The 24,859-nt window shown below is 39.2% G+C and overlaps 1 protein-coding gene across 3 annotated transcripts in view; it reads right to left on the bottom strand.

Moving 5' to 3' along the window:
- Positions 1–24,859, bottom strand: part of CDC40 (cell division cycle 40) — a 49,309-nt gene that overhangs the window by 13,803 nt on the left and 10,647 nt on the right. For all 3 annotated transcript variants that reach the window (XM_058659173.1, XM_058659103.1, XM_058659137.1), the window contains 7 exons: positions 24,462–24,548; positions 14,270–14,399; positions 8,234–8,317; positions 6,322–6,461; positions 4,733–4,829; positions 2,731–2,870; positions 1,866–1,940 (listed from right to left, as the gene is read on the bottom strand). In XM_058659173.1, coding sequence (XP_058515156.1) covers positions 1,866–1,940; positions 2,731–2,870; positions 4,733–4,829; positions 6,322–6,461; positions 8,234–8,317; positions 14,270–14,399; positions 24,462–24,476 — 681 coding nt within the window. In that variant the 5' untranslated portion in view covers positions 24,477–24,548. The remainder of the gene's footprint in view (positions 1–1,865; positions 1,941–2,730; positions 2,871–4,732; positions 4,830–6,321; positions 6,462–8,233; positions 8,318–14,269; positions 14,400–24,461; positions 24,549–24,859) is intronic.

A 24,859-nucleotide genomic window follows, 5' to 3' on the forward strand; every position in this document is an offset into this window, starting at 1 on the left:
AAATTTAGTACAGGTTTTTCAGTCAGTAGCAACAGTCAAACACTGGCTATGTGTGTGCATCAGTCTGTGTGAGCACAGGGATTTAATCATTAAATACTACGTGGCACTATCAGTTTGTACTGTACTGTTTGGAACACACATACACACACACAGCTCGCTCTAAACTGAAAGAATTTAAAAGAGCTTCATTTCCAAATGATGCAAAGATATTCATATCCATGTATCAAAAGGACTTAACCATGAATGGAGCGAATTCAGGTGATTTTCATACTCTTATTATTTTCTATGTATATGTTTGCATGATGTAAAGTTACTGCAACACATTACATTTTGATACTGAAAGTCTGACTTTTTCTGAAGGAACACATAAAAGTTGCATTAAAATAATGATCTAGATGGAAATAAGAGGTTTGCAATTCTCATTGTACCTACAGTGAATGAACACAATAGCTTCAAAACTAGCACAATTTTTTTTTTTTTTTTTTTTTTTGGTAAATTGTCGGGAGTGGGATATCAGCACAATTCTTGCCAGCCTCCAATCCAGTCCTTAATAACAATAAAAATTTTGCTCTCTAAAAATAGAAAGCATTTCCTGGGCACTCAGCATCAACAAGATCATCTCCATTCCAGTAACAAGCTGGGCAAGGACCTCTGAGATCCGGTCCCGTCTGGGGACTGTAGTAATCATTTTCTGCCTGATTTTACACTCCAACACCCACGTAAGTGTTAGTTTCCAGCATACGTTGTGCTGATTCATTCCATTCCCTTACTTCAAATACACTTCATTTATGTCCCTTTTACTTCATTAAGGCTCCCACTGAGGTATATTCCTTCTTTGAAATCAGAATAACATCCATCTGCCCTTATAATGACCATAAACATCATAATGAACCCTAAGAGCAGGGGCAGTGCCTTAATAATATTTTTATTCTCAGCTCATATATAATGTGTATTTAATAAATCTTTACAGAAATGAACTAAACTTGAATTTGATGTGTTTTTAGCTAGTCAAAGAGAAGACCATATTTCAACAGTATAAAGTAAAAGGAAATAACTTTTTACTTCAAATTCTGATTTAAAGGATTAGAGACAGTTGCCTAAATGGTCGTGTTCAACAAAAGCTGTTTTTATATATTGTTAATATATATCAATTATTTATAAAAGATAAAACTTTAATGATTCAACTTCTCAAGCCCCAAGAGCACCACAGTATTGGTATTTACTGAACTATCATAATGATCTAGACTTAGATAGCACAAAACAGGTAAGAATCAGTCTTAGCAATTCCAGATGCTCCTCACAGCTTTTGTCATACCCAAGCTGACAGCCACTGGCCACCGACTGTGCCTACTACACACTCTGCAGCTGACCAGGACCCGAGTCAGGGGCTTCCCAGGACCAAACAAAACAGGAGAAGGTCCTGGGGCATTTCTGCTACTCGATGTCTATTGGCAAGCAGAAGAAAAAAAATGAACTACATTGCATATTCTTTAAAAATGGGCTTTCTATCACATGGCCTCGCTACCTCAGAAGGTTCTGAGGGACAAATAAACTGTTACAAATCCCAAACCTCTATTAAAAATGCAATATCAGGGATTAAATATTCATATGCCTAACCCCAAAGGGTCTGGGTTACCACCTAATCAGTAGTCTTAGCTTTAGAATGGAAAGAGCCAATTGGACCACATAGCCATATTTGAATGTATGTGTTTGGAATCCATTCATAAATTGCAATATTCATTAGGCCTACAAGAAAATAATTAGTCTCTAATTGCCTAACAAACCCAAATTTATTTCTAATTAAGCAAACAGATCTTAACCAATCTGCTAGATTTATGGCACTCTTATTGCTACAGAAAGCTCACCTTAATTTTACAGTCCATGGAGCAAGACAACAACAAATGGCCGGAGAGAGGAAACAATCTGACTGCACTGACGCCCTATTAAAAAGGTGTTACAGTTATCAGAAACATTCTAAACATCAGCGAAAATGAAACAAACAAGACAGTACAGATGAAACACTGTAAGTTGCTATTCAAAAACCATGCACGCCCCAGAATAGCACTCATTAGTATTCCCACAGTAGGCCTTCTTGACACTAAGCTTCACAAGATTTTCTTTTTTCAACCTTTCACATTGGCTTCCTTACCCAATGGAATTCTGAGTCAAACAAACTGTTAATCCCCTCTCCCCTACTTTGCCTTTGTTTGCTTAGTCCCTTTGTTCTTTGCAAAGAACTGGAAATGGTCAGTTTTGATAGTGCAGATGCAGAATATCAACATGCAAAGTTTTCCTGTATGCTGTCTCTTGCACACACCATAGTTTACACACTGGGGAGAACATCTGTGGAATGTGACTACTCCAAGAGTTAATGCAAACTGAATGAAGCTAAGTAGCAGACTTGGTGCTAGTATCGGTGCATTACCCACTGACTTGCTGCCCAACAGACAGTAGAGTAAGTAATAGTGCAGAAAGGACTGGGCTAATGTAAATTGGGCAGGAAATCACATCACGAATGCTTCCATCATGGCCAAGACAGATGGCCCTGAAGAACAGTTAGTTCCTTGTGACTATGATGCGTGCGTACTCCCACAGCTTAATGCAGATTGATTTCTCCACTCTGTCTTAACTTGCCTGCATTTTCACCAGAATTTTCCATACCAATAGCTGAAATTTAACATAAATGTCACTCTGGTGATATGACAGCAACCAAGTAACCAACCCGCCTACCTTTGTGTGTCCAGACCATACATGAATCTGCTTCTTTGGAAGATAACACTTCTCAGGTGGCACACTCGACCGCAGATTTACACCAACATCCTGAGGTATGTGAAGATAGGACCTGCCTTGATAGTCGTACATTTCCTTAACTAAAACCAGAGGGCAAAGGATAACGTGTGAACAAAGACAAGCCAGAGCCTTGATACCGAAACTCTCAAAATGGTAACAGATATTGAATGCACAGCGGTACTGTGCATATTGGGATTTAGGTAATATTACTCTGGTGATGTTAACATCAAGAGATAGCCAATCCTTCGACCTGAAACCACTACTACCATTACAAGGATGGGTAGCATTTTTGAATTCCTAAGTACCCAGCAAGTATCAGACCTTTAGATCTGAGCTATACTACTTCTACTCAGTTACACATTTTAATGATTAAAAAATTCAAAAACTTCACTGTAGTATAATTATACCATAAGAAGAAAAGATAAAGAATCAGAAGCCAAACAGGGTAAGAAGGGAGTTAAAACAAAAACAACAGCAATCGTTCTCCCTTCTTTCTCCCTCTTTCTTATTCTGGTTCCTTTTATTCCTCTTCCTATTTTCACCACAAGGTTTACAATAGTCATTTGTAGGAACTCAATGGCAGTATAGTTAAGCACTTAGCAGCATGCATGGCAGAGTAAATACTCAATAAAGGTTGGCTGTTCCTGTTGTGGTTATAAACACCACAGCACTGGAAATTCCTCAGAATAAAACTAGAGCTTGCAAAACCAAATTTAGCCTCATCAATCGTAAATATTTGACACTGTATAATATCTTAATAATCAACATTATCAGTGCTACACTAGTCTTTACAGTTTCAGATAACTACATAATTTCCAAAACATAACCAGTCATTAACAAACAAGAACAGTCTAGAATATTTAGAACTTATTTTGGTTAATATGCATTTCCTTCCACAACCCAAAATAAGCATAAATGCACTAACTGCTAATCTGTTTGCATGAAAAACCACCTTTAAAAATTTTTAATTTTATTATTATTATACTGGGAAGATGTAAAATACACTCCCTCCCCACCCCCGAACTGCTGCTTCACTTCTCCAAATGGCCACAACAGCTGGAACAGGCTAGGTGAAAACCAGGAGCCCGGAACTCTTTCTGGGTCTCCCACGCAGGTGGCAGGGACTGAATCACTGAGCCATCACCTGCTGCCTTCCAGGGTATATGTTACTAAGAAGCTGCAATCAGGCGCAAAGCCAGGATTTAATCCCAGGCATTCTGATCTGGCTTTTGGCTGTACTGAGCAGCACCTTTTTTAAAAATAAGATTTATTTTACTTTCAGCTGGGCCAGGCTAAAGCCAGGAGGAGCTTCTTCTGGGTGTCCTACATGGGTGTAAAGACTCAAGCACTCTCATCATTTTCCGCTGCTTTCCTAGGTACATTAGCAGGGAGCTGGATCAGAAGTAGAGCAGTCACGTCTCCAACTGGCTCCCCCTGTGGGATCCTGGCACTGCAGGTGGGAGCTTAACTTGTCATGCCAAAGTGCTGGCCTACCAAGCATTGTTAACCACTGTGCCAAATCCAGCTCCTAAATCTATTCTTATACTTTAGTAACAGCTAAGAACTAAGAAGACACTTGAATATTTGGCTTGTGTTAAAAACAACTTCTATGATTGGGTCACTGTTAATACACCAAAAAGAGACAATTTTATCTTAGGAAGGAGCAGACTGCATATTATTCAAATTCTTCTTTATCAACCATTTTTTAGAATACATTAATAGCTCCCACAATTATCTTTGGCTATCACTACTCAGGACATTTTCTCTCCTTTTGTATACACGGTAGACTGCTCTAATATCTATGGGATGTAAACTGTCTGACACAATTATTGTTAGTCTAATGATGTTACAGCAGCTGACAGCAAGGGCAGCTGATACATGAACAGAGAACAGGATAAACATGAAAACCTCAATGAAAACGGAGAAAGGGGAAACACATTACCGTGCAAGATTGTCTTCTCCTCCCCGGGTTTCTCATCTTCCTGCTTGCCTTTCTTCTGCCTCTTTGCTGTGATTTCATCCAACTCCTTCTGCTCTTCCTAAGGTAATTAAGGAGTGAACTGTAACATGATTGTCTGAGAACTCTATCATGCCTGAAGTTGGTTATAAATTCTTAATAATGAGTTCCACAGTTGGGTGAAGTAATACCGCAAGTGTATCTCCCGGGGCAACAAGCTCAAGCGTTCTACAAGCAGATGTTGCTGGCCTCTGCTACCATTTACAAGTGGAGTTAAACATGCAGAAAAGGATACCAGAACCTTCTGGAAATAAACAATACATTATGCTAATGATCCAAATGGAAGAACCAGGCAAGTAAAAAATCTAGTACCAGAAAGGAAACTGAATTTTAGCACTCAGTGCTGTTCTTTTCAGTAAGTGGCTTTTCCATAGCCAGTCTGAAAGTTTGTGACAGAACTAATTTTTTTTTTTTGAGAAAATGCAAACATGGGTATTATGTATTAAATCTATATAATATGTCAAACAATGACTTATAAAGCATATAAAGCATATAAAGCAGCACAGGCATATCAAGGCATACAGCTGTAAGTCACAGCTAGACTGCTAGCCTCAAGAGACTAGAATTCTCTTCCTCTCGTCCAGGCTGCATTCCTGGGACACAGAAGGAAGGACAGCTTGCTCAGAGTGTGTTGATTACATAGGTGGGAAAGGAAGGGGGAACCTCTGTAATTTGATTTTATAAACTAGGAAGTATTATTTTTCTTTTCTGTAAAGATTTACTATTTTTATTTGAAAAGCAGAGTTGGTAAACAGAAGAGATAGATAGAGAGAGAGATTTTCCATCCATTGTTAATTCTCCACATGCTCACAATGGCCAGAGCAGAGCTGGGGACATAGGGACCTATGCTGTGGTGCAGTAAATAAGGCTCTCCCTGCAATGCCAGCATTCCAAATGGCTACTAGATTGTGTCCCGGATGTTTCACTTCCACTCCAGCTTCCTGCTCAAGCACTGGGAAAGCAGTAGAGGTTGGCTCAAGTGCTTGGGCTCCTGCATCCACATGGGAGACCTGGAAGAACCTTTTGGGCTCCTGGCTGCAGACAGGTGCAGATTCTGGTCATTGTGGCCATTTGGGGAGTGAACCAATGGATGGAAAATCTCTTTTTCTCTGTAACTCTGCCTTTCAAATAAAAAATTTAAAAATATATATATGTATAGTTACAACTTGCCAAAAATTTAATTAGCAAATAAACTCACTGTCAATTTCAGTCTAAGAGAAAGACTGTTTCTTCTGTTACTACCTGAATGTCTGGAAGCTAAAGAGCATTACCAAGGTATTATATTCTATTTTAATGTTCTATAGTCCCAAAGAAAATAAATCAGAGAAGGTAAATAAGATCCCAAAGGAAAATGAAGAATGTTGCTGTGTTTTCTCAGCCTATCATATCAGGGTAGAAATTCTGATGAGTCATTTGGTTCTCCACAGAAATATCAAGTTTATTAATGTAGATAGATACCCTTCAAAGGGACACAGCATAGAGCTTATTTGACAAAGAAACATATAAAAGCTTACCTCTGAGGGTTTGGCAACATCTTTTTCATCCACATATTTCGCCCATGGTCCCAGGAAACCATCAATATTAGATGCATCGTTTTCTTTGAACTTTTTCCTTTTTTCTGTTTTCTTCTGACCAGTTTCAAATACAGTTAAACCTACATTGACAACAAAACAGCACAAGTGGGTATATTTCTAGAAAAACATCAGCATATATATTTTATATGGTTAAAAAATAAAAGTGGTCTTCAAGTGACCAAAGATTTACTTAAAACATAAAAACAAACAAAATCTACCCAATTCGGCCACAAAGTCCAGCTCAGGCTACAAAGAAAAAAAAAAAAGAAAGAAAAAAAAAGAGACTCCCCTTCTGAGAAGACAAGCTTTCCATCACTGCACAAGTCCTAATAAACTTAATGAAAAGATATGTTATTCTATAATGGTACACATACATTTTAATGAATCCAAAAACTGTATCAGTGGATTTTTGCCACTTTTTGAAAGAAATCCAGAAACTCAACATTGCTAAGCAGTGATAAAGCTACCTTTGAAAGCAAGAATAAACTGTAATTTATCATTTAAAAACTAAATTATACCTCACTAGGAAAGGAACAACATAAATTTAAAAAGCTTTCATAGGAATCTGGTATTTGTTCCAACTGATTTTAATTTAAACTTGACCTCTAACATCATCAATTGTAATAGTTAAATAGAAACCAGCAAGGTGGATGTTTCTGGCTGAGATTATGATGTGGTTAGTAGGAGAAGGTATGCTGTGAGTCATTAAAATAGGTAAAAACAAAGGTTTCTAAGAGGCACAGTTAAAAATTAACTAAAAATCAGCTACATATGAACATGATTTCCAGTGGCTTAGCTTAAAAAAAAGTATAACTATATAATTGAAATCAGTCTCCTTTAGGCTACGTGTTGTAACAAAAGCTTGTTTAAATCCTGTTCTAACAATAATCTAGATCAGACCCAGAAGGTAGGTTGAGGATGCCAGGGTCTACTAGCATGAAGTTGTAAGGGTTCTGTGATATTGCTGCATTTTTCTAAGATAGCATTTTATGGATTTTACGTGACAAGTTAGCATTTACACCATAGTGCTTTATCTTGTTATAGTAGGCCAAAATGACTAAAAACATAAGCTTCTTTTTACATCTCATATTTAAACGCAGTTTTCAAAGCAGTTCTTCAAAGAGAATCTTCAAGGAGAAGCACAATGACAATTTTCAATTAGGTTAAGATGTAGCTTGACAATGGTGTTGAGAAGTCAGCTGTGAAATTTTACCATACATTAACTATGATTATTGGATGACTTCTAAAGGGCTGGCACAATGGTGAGCACACAAAACAGTCAAAAAAGATACATATCACTATTTTCTTACTTTTTTGTGTGTTATGCGTGTTTCTTTTTAAATTCATTACTGCTATTATTATTTTCCTTGATACACTTTTGTAGGTAACACCAACATTTTCATTATTAGGTTGCATAGGTATTAAGTGTCAAAAGTAAGCTTTAGACTATGTACAAACTACATTGTTCTAAACTCTATTGTCTCAACTAAAAAAGAACAACAATAACAAGATGTGGGCATTTAGTCTACTAGTTAAGATGCTGGTTAGGATCCCTGCATTCCACACTGGAATACTTGGTTCAACACTCAGCTCTGGCGCCTGACTCAAGCCTCCTCTTAACACAGGCCCTGGGAGGTAATGCTGACGGCTGTCTGTGCTAGCCATGCGGACCACGGCTTGCCCATGTCCTGCATGGTGGGCATTTGGGGAGTGAACCTCAGCAGGGGATCATGTTCTCTCTCTCCGGCCTCTGTCAAATAATTCAAGCGCTAACTAGGTTTTCCTATTATTGCTATGAAATACTACTTACAGGATTGTAAGTGTTTCATATTAAATATTTCAAATGAGTTACCTTGATTTTTTTCAGCTTCTTCTACAGAACCGATATACTTGGCAGACACTTGATGGTTATCTAATGAAGGGTCCAATGCATAACCTGATAGGAAAAGTGTGCAAATTATGAAATTCACTTTGCCATTTACGACTCATTTTAAGAACACTCATTTCACATTTTCCTTCCCAGATGGAATTTTTAACTTGGACTAATCCTTCTTTTCTGGACTCTGTTTCTATGTAAGACAAAGAATCCAAATCTTAGGCTGGACTATGAATGACTCAGCAGAACAAGAAGTTACCTTATAGGATGAAGCTGCCATTTTGACATTACACTACCAAGAATCTATCTGACCAAGACAACAAATAAGTCATCTGAGAGCCTTAGAACACCTTACACGTTTTGAAACTATTTCCTTTTTATTTTGGGCAATGGATATTTGAGGGTTAACTTGATCAGATTATGTATGTAAACTAAATAAATAAGGTTAAAAGAATTACAAAATGCCATTCTCAGCCCAACGTGATAGCCTGGTAGCTAAATCCTTGCCTTACACACACTGGGATAACACATGTGTGGCCAGTTTGTGTCCTGGGTGCTCCATTTCCCTCCCAGCTCCTTGCTTGTGGTCTGGGAAAGCGGTGAAGAATAGCCCAAAGCCTTGGGACCCTGCAACCGTGTGGGAGACGCAGAAGAAGCTCCTGGCTTCGGATCAGCTCAGCTCTGGTCACTGTGGCCACTTGGGGAATGAACCAGTGAATGGAAGATCTTTAATGATCTCTCCTCCTCTCTGTTAGTTTGCCTTTCCAAGAAAAATAAATTAAAAAGAAAAAAAAAGAAAAAAGAAAATGCCATTCTCAACATGGAGTTTTCCTTCTCAATCTTAAATAATGTACTTCATAAGTCTATTTGTTTGTAAATGAGGTACGTAAGGCTATTTGACAGCACCTGAACTCAATCTTACAACCAGCTGCACAGTATGTAGCTCCACAGAAATAAAGTCCTTAGTGCTGCTAGTTTTGTTATTTGCTCTGATGTCCCCCAAAGACTGATGGGTTCAAGGTGTGGCCCCCATGGTGAGAGTGGAGCCACATAAAGATCTCAGGAGAAGGGTTTGGCAGGAGGTCATTGGGGCTGTGTTCCCAGAAGGTCACTGTTCCAAGCGTTGGTGTAAAGCCAGGGTTGGTCCAGCTGCATTTGGCTTTCTGTCTCACAATGCTATCCTACCTTTTGCTTGCTCCACCAATCATCTTAGATGTCAGACAGGGAGCTGCCCTACATCCAGCTGTGAACCTACACAACCATGAGCTTAGCTTAAATAAACCTCTTTTCATAGATAGCTTTTCTCAGGTACTCATTACAGTGATAAAATGCTGACTACCTCAAATGGTCTGTAGGAACTTAAAGTCAACCTCAATTAACTCAAAGCAGTTTCTCTTTAAGTGAGCATGCTAGTATAATAAATGTCTGGTATAATCAGTTTTAATATTCATGAAAGCTCCAACACTAATCAGTTTGTGGCCCACAGCTCATATGAACAATTAACTAAATAATAAAAAGTACCAGCCTATATTTTTAAAGGGTACATCCCAGTGGATGTATTCGGCCTTTTTATTTTTCAGCCAAAGATTAAAGATTCTTCCCCTGTGGATCAAAAAATGATTTGTCATGAAACATACTTTTCAAACAAGCTGAAGATATAAGTGCTCAACTCACCCCTGAGACGTACTAAACTAACCACCTATGAGCTATTAGCTCATTTGCATATCTTTTTCCCCCATAATTAAAATCTGTTCTTAGAGGCGATGGCTTGGTGACAGAAAAGCAGTTTTGAGACAGAATCTGAAATCATAGGTACAAATCTCATGAGTTTTTATCTTTCACTTCTTTGACTACAGAACAGTGTTCTGCACATGAACTTTTTGGTTGAGATTTTTAATAAAGTTCTTATAAATTCAGACCAACAAACCCTAAATTAAAAATTCCTACTTCAGGGCCTGGCATGTTGGCTCAATTATCTAACCCTCCATTTGCAACTGCTGGCATCATACATGGGCACTGGTTTATGTCCTGGCAGCTCCACTTCCCATCCAGCTCCCTGCTTGTGGCCTGGGAAAGCAGTCGAGGATGGTGTAAAGCCTTGGGACCCTGTGCATGCGTGGGAGACCTGGTAGCCTAGTGGCTAAAGCTTTGTACATGCCAGGATCCCATTCAGGCGCCAGTTTGTATCCTGGCGGCCCCTCTCCACAACAAGCTCCCTGCCTGTGGAGTGGGAAAAGCAGTCGAGGATGGCCCAAAGCCCTGGGATCCTGCACCTGCGTGAGAGACCCTGAAGAGGCTCCTGGCTCCTCCTGAAGGGAAATGATGTGTATACACAGGACCAGGTTTGACACGCACAAGAGATGGCGAAGGAGGCAGAGGAAGGGATATTCCCTGGTCCTTTCTGCCTCTGGGCTAGCATGTGGCCCAGACTCATCTGACTGCTGTCTGGTTTCTCCTTTCCTTATAGGGAAAAGTCTTGCTGCCACTAACCCACTGCTACCTTCCACCCCTAGTGACTATTTTCTTTATACAAATAACAGAAGTTAAATATTTAGCCATGAACCTTACTACACATCAGCCAAGGATGAAACCAGGCCCAACTCAAGCACTAGAGAATTTCAGCCTAATTAGTTTTTTATTATCCTATATTTCAAGTAAATTAATGTGCTTTTCAGTTCTTAAATATTTTTTACCTACATTTCCAAAGCGTATTTTTTCATTTTTATCTTTTTGATGGTGTAATGCCTGTTTTTTCCCTTTATGGTACTTTCACTTGAAATGATTGTGATAACAATTTAATTATTAAAACCTTAAGATTGCTAATTCTAATATTCCAAGAAGCAAAAGAAAGGAGACTATAAATGATCTGCAAAGTAATGCTCTCAACTATATGGACTTTCAAACTTTCCAGTAGTCAAAAAAACCATGATTGAAATAGAGCTCACTGTTTCAGAATCAATAAAAGGAAAAACAATCATAATCATCTTGAATAAAAATAAAGAGAACTTTTATACATGATGGTGGCAAAAGAAGCCAGGGAAAAATTTTAGAAAGCAATTTGGTAATATATAATAAAAATTTTAGGATACATTCTTTGACCTATTTTTGGAGATTAATTTTTAGAAAATATCTTAAAGACCTTGAAATGTTATATAGAAAAATATTTACTACGATATTTTGAAAGGTATGACAGAGAGGTCCGCAGACACACCAGGAATGAAAGCCAAGCACAACACTGCAGGATAAGTGAATGAGATGACATGGTAGGTAAGACTATCTCAACTTCTTATCTACAGGTAGACTCTATGATAAGCTAAAGGTTTTATACCATATGAATTTTCCAGAAGTAATCTGCTGAGATTATAACAATACTACATTTTAAAATGGGAAGAAAAAAAGATCAGTTTGTTCCACAACCACAAAGTTATATCTCAGAGTGATGAACTGACTTCATATGCCATGTCATTTATTTCTCACAGCTAACACTAGCACAAAAGGCTTGCTCCCTGGTACTTTGCCAATGAGAAAACATTTTCTATATGAAACAAAAAACGAGACAAGTAGACAGCAAGTTGGCATGGAAATCACAATCTGAAATGAGGTAGGAACTTTCTATGAGAAAAATATAATACTCAAAAATACAGAAGGTAGGGTCGGTGTGACGGCTCAACTAGCTAATCTTCCACCGTCAACCACCAGTATCCCATATGGCCACCAGTAGTGCCCAGGCCACTCCACCTCTGATCCAGCTCCCTGTTTGTGGCTTGGGAAAAGCAGTCCAGGTCCTTGGGCTGCTGAACTCACATGGATAACCCAGAAGAAGCTCCTGGCTTCAGATTGGCTTGGTTCTAGCTGCTACATCCATTTGGGGAGTGAATAAATAGATGGAAGATCTTTGTCTCTCCTTCTCTCAGTAAATATGATCTGCCTTTCCGATAAAAATAAATAAATTTAACAAAATAAAATAAAAAAGTTATACTTGCTAAACACTTGGTGATTGAGAAAAAGGAATGTTAAAGCTGAGGTTAATTCACTTATTTAAACAAACTGCTTTCAGTTTTTTGTTTATTTATTTATTTATTTATTTTTGGGCAAAGTCAGCTATACAGAGAGGAGGAGAGACAGACAGGAAGACCTTCTGTCCACTGATTCACTCCCCAAGTGACCGAGCCAGGAAGTTCTTCCAAGTTTCCCACATCAATGCAGGGTCCCAAGGCTTTGGGCTTTCCTCTATTGCTTTCCAAGGCCACAAGCAAGGAGCTGGATGGGATGTGGAGCAGCTGGGACCCATATGGGATACAGTGCTTGAAAGTAGAGGATCAGCCTGCTAAGCCTCTAAACCAAGCCTGAAACAACTGGATAGTTTCAGATGCGTGTCCTTGCTAAAAGGTAGTCTAAGACAAAAAAAAGTAATTATCAGTAAAAACTGTTGGGGCTTTGTTTTAAAGAAGATGTAAAACTTCATGTTGTTGCTTAAGGCCCTTATAAAGCTTTGAAGAAAGCAAGCAAAGTCTTTAAAGATCTATTTTACCAAAGGTTAGAATACAATAAATTCATGATGTTCTAGGGTTCAACAGTTCAGATTTTTGTGGGATCTCTTATATAAGCAATGGGTACAATGCATTTGTAACTATTTTATTTGACTAGAATTATTACTTAACTTCTTTCTTCTTTTTTGTTTTATTTTATTTTTATTGAAAAGTCAGATATACTGAGACGAGACACAGAGAAGTTCTTCTGTCTGCTGATTCACTCTCCAAGTAGCTGCGATGTCAGAAGCTGAGCCAATCCTAAGCCAGGAGTCCAAATCCTTGTCCGGGTTTCCCAAACAGGTGCAGAGTCTCAAGGCTTTGGGCCATCCTCCACTGCTTTCCCAGGCCACAGCAGGGAGCTGCATGGGAACCAGGGTCACCAGGATGAGAACCAGTGCCCATGTTAAATCTTGGTGCATGCAAGGTGAGGACTTTGGCTTTTTTGCAACTACGCTGGGCCCTGAACTTCTTTCTTTAAAGATTTACTTATTTTAAATGAAAGGCAGAGTTTTAGAGAGAGGGAGAAACAGAAGGAGAAAGGGAGGGAGTCAAGAGGAGAGAGAAAGACAAAAGATAGACAGATACAAGAGACAGATCTTCCATCTGCTGGTGCACATCCCAGTTGGCAGCAACGGCCTGGTCCAAGCCTAAGCCAGGAGCTAAGAGCTTCATTCAGGTCTTCCATTAAGTTAAAGAGGCTCAAGTACTTTAGGCACCTCCTGTTACTTTTTTTCTAGGGGCATAGCAGGCATCTGAATAGGAAGTGGAGCAGCCATAATGCTAACCTGCTCCCATATGAAATGGTGGCATTATATTCAGTGGCTTAACCAGCTAGGTCATTGAATTCTTTTGAGTGGTATAGAGTCTAAGCTAAGACTTGGCACACTGCAAGTCTACTATAAGCTTGCTATGGTAAAATATAAGATTAATTAAAGAGGTTATAAAAATAGAAATTTAAAGGTAATTTTACTTTGGTGCAAAAATTTTTACAACCAGTTTCTATACTCTTTAAACAATCTCACCATTCATAGAATATAAGGCTTTCACAATGAATTTGTGCTTATTCTATTTCCCGATACCACTTAGTGATGAACAGAGACTGGATCTGAGAAACAGAGCAACATTAACTAGCATACAGTAAGATTTAAAAACAAATGTAATCTCTTAACACTATTCTTTCCTTTACCAACTTTAGTAGTATATAATGGATACTTGATAGCAAGTGATCATTACGAATCACAATAACAAAGGACATTTTGTGTTTAAGATTACAGTCTTTTCAATACTCAGAAATCAGTGAATTTAAGATGACAGCTAACAATACTCATTCATCTTCTCAGTTGTGTAACTATTCCTACATGTATTCAAACTTCCTGAAGGCATCTAAATTAATAATTTCTAAAAGTTACAAGACACACACACACACACACACAATTCTTCTAGTAAGGCTAAAGTAGTTGAAACTGTTTAAATCTCTTACCATATGTGGCAAAAGTTCTTCTCTGCTGTTCAAACATAAAGTCATTGATATGAGCTGGTTCAGCATATCCAGAAAGCATGTTTCTAGGGGCAGCCATTTGCTGTGTTCTAAAGGGATTTTCTGGTCCAAACTATAAGGTTATAGGGAAAAGAAGAAAAAGTAGTTTTGAATATGTGAAAGTCAGAATTACTGAAATCATGCTCCAATATAGTTTCAACTCAAACTCACCAGGACCTGATCAATCTATGTGAAAACATGTTGATGTATGGGGTCCAGTGTGGATGGTCAATGGCTGACTGGCACTGTCTATCAGCCTCTGGGACAGAAGGCGAGGGGCCCAGACGACCCAAGTCTTTACATGGTCTTGATTTCAAGAACTCAGCAAGCTGTGGGATGTCAACACCTTAACCACTGCACCAAATACCTGCCCTACTAATTCTATTGCTTAAAGAAAAATTCTCTCAGGGTTAAAGAATCATAACTTCTATACAAACACAGATCCTATATTAAAGTTAAGTCTATTTTATACATGGTGCTACTCCCAAAACAATCTTAAAATGGAAATGTTCTATGTCTTATGAATATTTAAGCTGAGAAGCAAAATCTCTCAGTGCCATGAGAGACTGGACAGAGGAGGGTCCATCTTCTTTAGGCTTGTCTTTACTGCCTGGCTACTGGCTGCTACTGGAGCTGATCAAAGACATTAAATGTCAACAGAGGAAACCAGAGAATGTTATTCAGCAGGACTCAGATATTCCCAATTATTCAAAATATATTTCTTAGATGTTTCTGGTCCCTGTGAATACAGTTTTCAATTTTGGAATACCAAAAAGCAAAACAAAACATAACAATATACAAAACTGATTTTTAAACAATACTTTTGAAATCTTGGTAGTCAATTAAATCTGAGAGTAAATTTGCATGCAAGTAATTTTAAAAATTTGATTATATGTAAGTAAATGTATAAATATATAACATTCACATACATATAAGTGAACGTATAATATATTCAAGTTAATTACTTATGAATATTTAACAGTTTTAGTCAAAACAATATTAGAACACCATAGTTAATTACAACCATAATCTCCCCATAGAAAACACATATTTGAGAGGAAATGTTTGTAAATCACATATCTGATTATATATAATTATAACATTTATATCCGAAGTATGTAAAGAACTCAAACAACTCAACTCCGAGAAAAGACTACATAAAATGGGCCAAGGACCTGAACAGATACTTCAAAAAAGGCATACAAACAGATAATAGATATTTTTTTAAAAACTGTTCAAGCTTCAGTAATCATCCAAAAAATTAAAATTAAAACCACAGTGAGGCATCATTTTATGTCTCTTAGAATGGCTATTATCAAAAAGAGGAAAGCTAAGTTTCAGCAAGGCTTTGAAGGGAATCCTTGCATACTGTTAATGGGAATGCAAATTAGTACAGTTACTATGGAAAACGATATGAAGTTCCCAGTAAATTGAAAACAGAACCACTGTAGGATCCCACAATCCCACTATTGAGTATATATTCATAGGAAATGAAATTAGTATGCAAAACAGCTAACTGTACTATCATATTCATTGTAGTATTATTCACAAGAGTCAAGCTATGGAATCAAACTGAAGTGTCTTCAACTGGTGAATGGATAAAGAAAACGTGTGTGTGTTTGTGTGTATACATAGATATGCATAAAGTACAGTGAGTACCATTCAGTTTTAAAGCAAATCTTGTCATTTGTGACAAGGGCAAACCTACATCTGGAAGATATTATAAGTGAAGTAAGCCAGGTACAGAAAGATAAATAATGCATGACTTCCACGACATATGCAATCTAAAAACGATGAAACTGAAGCAGGGAATAGAACGGTGATTACCAGCAGCTAGGGAGTGGAGGTGATGCTGGTCAAAGGAAATGAAATTACAATTGGAAAGGAGAACCACATTCCAGATAATGCACAAAACACAGGCTACAATTAACCAAAATGTCTAGCACTGTATTCTTAAAAAAGAAAATAGGAAAAATAATTTGAAAGGCAGAGCAGAGAGCTAGACAAAGATAGAAAGATAAGCGCTGTCTAACCCACAAAGGCCCACCCTGGGCCTAGACTGAAGTCAGGAACTCAATCCAGATCTCCCATGTCGCAGAAGGAACCCCATTACTTGAGTTGTCACCGAGGCCTCCCTGGGTCTACACTGATGGGAAGTTGGCATTGGGGCACAGCCAGGAGTTGAACCCTGGTACTCTGGTAGGAGCCAGGGGCATCTTAATCTCTAGGCCAAATGACTGCTCCCAAGTACTATATTTTTCAAAATCACTGAAAGATTATAAATATTCTCTTCAAAAACTAGTGTATGATAAGACATGTTAATTAGCTCAACCATTCCAAATGTATACATCCTTCAAAATAACATGCTGTATGTGATGAACATTTACAATTTTTGTCAATTTAAGAATGTAACTTTTATTTCAGATCACAAAACTCAAAGAATATATGATGTTCCAGAGGGAAGGAGGTTAAGTATCCTCATGGCTTTCAACTGAGCGAAGCAGGGATTTAATTACAGAGCTGGGATAAAAGCATCTTTAAAAAAGAGATTTATTTTATTTTTATTTGAAAGGCAGATTTAGATACAGGAGAGAGATCCTCCATCCACTGGCTCACTCCCCAGATGGCTACAATGCCCTGGGGCAGAGCACAGCTGAGCTGATCCAGAGCCAGAAGCCTCTCTTGGTCTCCCACAAGGGCACATGGGATGCCGGCAGTGCAGGCAGAGGTTTAGCTTACAATGCCACAGCACCAGCCCCGATAAAAGCATTTTTTTTTTATTTATGAAGATGTTGCCTGGTAACGCTGAGAAACACACTTGATATTTTAAGGTAGTGGTTTTCAGGGGTATTCAGAATAGAATATGTGAAAGTCAATATCTTTTTTTTTTTTTAAAGATTTATTTTTTTTTATTTTTATTACAAAGTCAGATATACTGAGAGGAGGAGAGATAGAGAGGAAGTGGAACTGCCGGGATTAGAACCAGCAGCCATATGGGATCAAGGCGAGGACCTTAGCCACTAGGCCATGCTGTCGAGCCCCGAAAGTCAATATCTTAACAATGTATTATAACATCACAGGAATTAAGAAAATTTATAATAGAAAAAATGCATTATGTCAAATGCTAACCATAATTGTACATACGTAGAAACAATCCAAATGCTGAAGTAACAACACTGTTGGACTGCTGATTACCATTTCAGTCATCAGTGTAGAATTCAAAGATTGTTTTTCCTTTGGAGATTGATGCTATTTTATTTTAAGGTAAGAAAAATCTATTTAATTTTTTTCTACAAATTAGGAAACGATCACTAGCATTTGGTTTTTTTGACAGAATAGTCTCAAAGGACAGCACAATTTAAGCATCATGATTATAAGAAAATGCTGGTGGTGGTCCTTGGACTTTGGGTCTTGTTTCCTCATCTATAAACTAAAGGATTTGAGTGATATGATTGCCAAAGTTCATTCTAGCATTAATACTTATAGCAGTCTTTATAGCCAGATTTCACACTAACTGGTAGTTTTTGAAAACTTTTTATTTATTAAGGAGTCTTTATGCACCAAGCGTAGTGATACAGAGTCTACTAAAAATGGCAAATCACAAGTCCATATGGAAATCCAGTCAATCATAACAAATGTTCATTACTCTGAAGTTCATCTGTTAAGCTGAAGACCTATGTCCCAGCTTCCCCAGCAATGTAAGTTATCCTAAGAGACATGCAACAGATAACCTGGGCACACTTACAAAGTTGCAGATATTCACCTTTCTCTGCCTTTCTGTCCACATTCCACTACTGTTAGGCCTCACCTCTCCTGGTACTCCCGAGAGGAGAAATACAAAGCATCTTAGCAATGTTATCTTCACTATCCTGCCTAAGCACTGAACAGACAGTGAGGAATAGACACACAGGAGCCATGCTCAGGGGATACCTGTCCTCATTCTGTCCTTGGGAAGCCTAAGACAGCAAGCAAGCACTGGGAAGGTCAAGAGTCAAGACTGCAGAGTGAAGGAGGTACATGACCAAGAGAGCGAGCCCCTCCCTATCAAGAGCCTTTATAGGAGTGGTTAACAACAGTGCAATACCACCCCCTCTCAGGTTCCAGGTGATGACAGGTGAGAATCACAGGGGGGCAGGAGGGAACACCAAGGTGGTTGTGGGGAGTGGCTTCCAAGCTCCTGATCCTGAACTAGCAGCCTACCTCACTCCAAGAAGTTGTTTCTTCGAAAACACTGATAAGATTGATCAGGAATAAAGAAAGACAATAACTGTTAGGTGGGCAGAGCAGGGTGCTGGCATGAAGCAGAGTGAGAGTGAGTGCTGGAGAGATCCACTCTTTATCTTGGGAATGTCTGGAATGCCATGTAGGAACTGGACAAGGTCAGCCTAGCACGGGTGAGTAGAGGAGTAATGTGCACTACACATCACTTGCTCCAGGGCCCATACATGTGCAAACTGAGGAGCTACCACTTTCTTCCATCCCTCTGCATCTAAAGTCTGTAACTCCAGTATCACATACACCGGGCAGCCATTTGGTGTCCACATGGAAGTGGGTCCCAGGCTGTCTTCCAGGAGGAAACAGTCCATCAAACTCTCTCTCCTAATAAATTCCTTTGCCTGAACTAAAAGTCTCTCTCAGTGTCAGTCACCTCTGAAGCTAATAACTGTAGTTCCTATGAAAGAGCGGTAAAGAAAGATGACACATGCCTGGGTTGCCTGGGTCCTCTGGGTCCTCCTGCTAACGTCACAGAGTTCCCTGGCCTGGGAAACAGCCTGGCTGTAGAGACTTTGGAAAGAAAGGTCTTGGGAAATGCATCATGCAGCTGGGATAGAGCAGGGTGATCCGAGTGGGGCTATCAGTAACCTTGACTGTGTGTATGTAATTTTTCTCCCCCATTATCTGTTCAGACTTAGAGTTGCCAGAGAGAAATACTCTAGCCTCCCTTCTGAAGGCTACACACCTGACTGATGGCATTCTGGGAATAAAACGGGACAGCTGGTCTTCTAGCTTTCTCCTTTTGTCGTGCTTCAGTTTGTTGAGTGAGCCACACTGTCCTCCTTTGTCGAGCACCGCCAAAAACCACCATAAATTCAAACACCCGTGGACACAGGCTTCTTTTTCTGAACTCCATCGCATTCCATTGGTTTTCATAAACTTTTCTTTTAAAAGATGCATTTATTTATTTGAAAAGCAAATGTGATACAGAGAGAGGGAGAGGGAGACAAAGAAAAAAAGATCTTCCATCTGCTGGTTCACTCTCGAAGCAGCTGCAAGATTCAGCACAGGCTAAAGCCAGGAGCCTGGAATTCCATCTGGATATCCTATGAGTGACAGAGGCCCAAGCGCTTGGACAGTCATCTTTTGCTGCTTTCCCAGGCCACTGGCAGGGAGCTGGATTAGAAGTGGAGCGGCTGAGACTATGAGGGGTGACCGGAACATTGACCCTAAAGGCCTGCACCATTTTGGACTCCTAGTAACCGGTAGTCCTTGATTGAGTCTGTCTATCTCTCTCTCTCTTCTTCAACTTAAAAGTGCCATTACTTCAAGGTCTCTGGAATTCTTACCAAAATTTTTATGGATTTTAGGTGAGGCTAAAGAACCTAACAACTACATGTATTTCTTAGCAAATTCAATCGAGTGAAATCATGATCATTAGATTAAAACAGTATCTTCAACTTTGTTTTCTAGTTCTATCCACAATGTAAGAAAACTTAAGAAACAACTAAATAGATTACTTAGAAAAAGCCTGGTTGGAGATAGAAATGGTATTTTATAAAATAAAGTAAGAAATTTAATTTTCAGAACCAGCAAGGTCAAAGACATAAGACTATATCCTGCAAATTCTACCATGGCCTTTAGACTGGTCCTCCAGCTACAGGCAGCTGGTCCAGGGTGATCTGATCTGGGGCTGCTGTGGTGGTACAGAGACTCTAAAGTCAATGCTTGAGATGATGGCAGCCCACATCAGAGTGCCAATTCCAGCTGCCATCTGCTGTGCCCTCAACCTAGCTCCCTACCAATATGCCTGGCAGAGTAGAGCATGATGGTTCGGCTTCTGCCACCTATGGGCAACGGGGATGGCTGGGGCCTGGTCCAGCCTGGTAGATGTGGTCTTTTGGCAAGTGAACAAGCAGATTAAGATATCTGTCACTCTGCCTTTGAAATAATCAGTAAACACAAATCTGAAAAATAAAGTGAATTTGGACTGCTATCTCCAACTACATCACTTTTGGAATATGATCTGACTAGGCTGCCTCACTATAAAGTACAGGGTTAGAGTACTCACTTCACAGGCTGTAGTGAAAGCTAAAGGAGAGAGGGCATTCAAATGCCTTAGCATGTACCCGACCCACAGTAGGAAATGTTAGCTTTATTTCTTTAGTCGCTATCTCTATGTATTTCCATTACATGAATGCTTACCATCTTAATAAACCTTCCTAAAACTTCAGCTTTGGTTATGCTGTTCTTGCATTAAAGAACCTTAGAAGTCTACTGATCTATTAAAGTAAGACCTCTAACGTCACACACAACATCACATACAGCAGAGGTACTAGCCTCACCTCGGTGTTCTCTACTGAAGACGGCCAAGGTACTCCTTTTCTTTAGCTCTTTCCTGATTAGGTTCCAACTCTTCACTTTTGCTTGAAATCTTTCCTCATAAAAGCCCACTTAGCCACTTTAATGCCAAAGACATTAATGCAAATAGCAATAAGGACTACCATTGTTAAATGCCATGTTAAATGCCAACTCTGTGACAGCTGTAATCATATATCACCTCACTTATCCTTGTAACTCAATAAAATTACCTTTCATCTTACCTATGAGAAAACAAAGACCATCCAAAATCATACAAGTGCTAACTAGTTTGTCTATTTAATGCCATAATTCTTATTCGGAACCTGATTATAGCATCTACTTCTTTTTCTTAAAAAAAATTATTTTTATTGGAAAGGCAGATTTGTGGAAACAAAGAGACAGAAAGATTTTCCATCTGCTGGTTCATTCCCCAAATGGCTGCAACGGCTGAAAGAGCTGATTCAAAGCCAGGAGCCTCTTCCTGGTCTCCCACATGGGTGCATAGTCCCAAGGACTTGGGCCATCTTCCACTGCTTTCCAAGGCCACAGCAGGTAGCTGGATGGGAAGTAGAGCAGCTGGGACATGAATAGGTGCCTATACAGGATCCCAGCGCTTGAAGGTGTAAGATTAGCCAATTGAACCACAGCACCAGGCCCAGTATCATCTGTTTCAAAGAACACTTCTTTCATGGAACTAACTTCCCTCCTCCCTCCCTTCCTTTCTTCCTTTTTTTCAGATCTTTACAAGCAGATGTAACCACTCCATAAACTGGCCAATATTTCAGGGATTTTTTTCAGGAAGCAGTCTTGTCACTGTCTTCACTTAACAAACTCCTATCCCTGGTCTCTGTCTTTATTTGTAAGACAGATACACACACACACACACACACACACACACACACACACACACACACACACACAGTGTGCGTGTGAGAGAGAAAGCTACTATCTGCTGGTCCATTCCATGAAGGGCTGAAATGGCTGGGGCAGGGCCAGGCTGAGGCCAACAGGGACCTGATCACTTGGATCATCATCCATTGCCTGGGCCCAGCATGTTAGCAGAAAGGTGGATTGGAACCAGCACAGCTACGACTAGAGCTTACACCCTGATAGGCTGGTATCACAAGGTGTGGTTTAACCTGGTGTACCAAAATGCTGGCCACCTTTTTTTCTTTTTTTTAAACAGGAAGATCTTAAATCTGTTGCTTCATCCTCAAAGCAATCACAATGGCTGGAGCTGCGCTGATCTGAAGTCAGGAGCTTTGAGATGATTAACAAACACAGAGGGCCCAAAGCAGGAGCCTGATGGCTAAACTGCTTGCCTTGCACACACCAGGATTACCATATAGGTGCCAGTTCTAATCCCAGCGGACCCTGCTTCCCATCCAATTCCCTGCTTGTGGCCTGAGAAAGCAGAAAAGGACAGCCCAAAGCCTTGGGACCCTGAACCCATGAGGGAGACCTGGAAGAAGCTTCTGGCTGTGGATCGGCACAGCTCTGGCAACTGCAGCCACTAGGGGAGTGAATTAGTACACAGAAGATCTTCCTCTCTGTCTCTCCTCCTCTCTGTATATCTGACTTTCCAATAAAAATAAAACAAATCTTAAAAAAAAAAAAGCCATCTGTTTTTTCAAAACACACAGCACATCCTTTTTGGTGAACATCAGCTCGAGGTAGACCAATTCTATCTATATTTGGAAAATGTAGGAACCTGAATCTAACCTTACAAAGTTCCTTAAGCTACCCTTTTACACTCTGCAAAGTGATAGATCTCTTTGTCATAAAACATCAAGCCCATCATCCATAATGCCACATACACGGCACATGGTAATCAGGAGGAAGTAAGATTCTGCTTCCCTGGTAAGTCATTCTTGCTTGAATCGTTAATGAGAAGTCTGGTTCCTAACATCAACTAATTTACGTATTCAAAGTGAGGCTCTCTAATATAGGAAAAGAACAGAACATTGAAAGACTGAAAACCTCATAAAGAGAAAGATAGGTCCATTGCCTTATTAACAGAATAAAAACTAAACCGATCTTTTAAATGTTCCTGGAAAGTTTCCAAAACTGAAATTATACATCAATGAATGAGTTATGTGCAGAATTCAAACATGTCAGAAAAGCAGACTTTGCAGAAAAGAAGCTGGCATCAGAATATCATAGACCACACTACCTCCACATTTCTCATTTTCTGAATTCAATGACTCTATTTTCCTGAAATACATTTCATTTAAAAAGTCATAAGGCATATATATATGTAATATATAACTTGTCTTCAATGGGCTGGCTAACCCAGTGCCAAGGGATATGAAAGAGCCCACAGTTGGACAAGCTGGAAGGACTTAAGATATAACAGAATAAAATTCAAACTGGGCTGAGTCTCAGCGCATCAGCCAAGAGCTCTCTGCTCACCACACCCGGAGCAGTGGGCGCAGTTTGGGAAGGTGAGCTCTGCACCCTGGGCACGCACCCACTTCAGCAGTCATAGGTTCTGAGTGACATGGGAACCCAGGCAGGCCACATGGGAGCGCGCGAGGACCAGGATGCAGCACAAAAAGGGCAATGACTGCTGGCAAATGACAGAAAAGAAGCATTTTCCACCAAGACACAGAAGAAAACACTCTTCACTCCACTCCACTCCTTAAAGATTCTGCTACAGAAGCATTATGTGCTCTACAAATAATTGCATTCTGCACTTCTGTTTTCATCAAACATTCTTTTCCACCCTACAAAGGAAACTATCTAGAAATGTGCTGTTTTCCAAATGGACAATATCTACCATTTCTAAATAATCTGTTCCATCTTCATTTTTAAAGACTCCTGCATCACCATGTATCTTCAGGAGAAAACCCAACACTTTGTTTTACTTCACATGGGCATCAAACACAGTGCCTACTTTGTAGCAGTGTTCCTGTTCCATTTCAGAAGCAGTGACGTCAATAATACACTAATGGCAATAAAACAAACTTTTTCCCTTTATGGCTACTCAGTAACATTGTGTCAATGCTGAGAGGAAGATGTCAGCTAAGTCCACCTCCAACAGCCAGGTGTCTTCATCTTTCCTTCTCCAAAATGTTAACAGATCACTTGTATGTTGACAGGCAGCTAGTGTATTTTTTTTAAAATCAAGATTATTCTCACAAAGTATTATTCAAACTTTTATAGGATAAATGGATATATTGTCTAAAAGGAATTTGTTTGAGAGAAAACATTTAAGACATTCACCAGCTATTCACTTACCAATGTATGTAATTTGAATCAACAGGGAAACTTTTTTTTTATTAAATTTATTCATTAACTACATTGTGTTATAATTTCATAGGAACTTGGATTCTCCCCACACTTCCCCACACCCTCCCCCCATGGTGGGTTCCTCCACCTTGTTGCGTAACCATAGTTCAAGTTCAGTTGAGATTCCCTCTTAGCAAGCATATGCCAAGCATAGAGTCCAACATCTTATAGTCCAGTCAAGTCCAACTACTTATTAGGGAGACCCTCTCTGGTCTGAGGGCAGAGCCAGCAGAGTATCATCAACAGGGAAACTTTTAAACCTGCTTACCTCAGGAGCAAACATGGTCTCATACGTGGGGTTATACTGGACTTCTTTCACAGCAGGGTCAAGGTGAACTCCAGTCTCCAAATCTTCCTAAAAGGAAACCAAATGATATTAAGGATCTGCTGTGGATTATTTTATTTACAATGTCAAAGTAAAGCATCACAAGCCATTTTAACCTTGTTTGTGATTATTATATTAATATGTGATTACTAATTCCCACAATGATTAAGCTATATAAATCTAGTGTACACCTTGTTTTTCTTTCCAAAATGCTATCAATTTTTTTTATAATACTGGCTCAACTAATTAAAAATTACTATATATAATGTGAGGATTCCTAGCATGAGAAAAAATAGAACATTAAAAGACAAAGAGGGCTGGGGCGCAGTAGTATAGCAGCT

This window comes from Ochotona princeps, chromosome 1, assembly GCF_030435755.1.
Source record: "Ochotona princeps isolate mOchPri1 chromosome 1, mOchPri1.hap1, whole genome shotgun sequence".
NCBI classification, from domain to species: Eukaryota; Metazoa; Chordata; class Mammalia; order Lagomorpha; family Ochotonidae; genus Ochotona; species Ochotona princeps.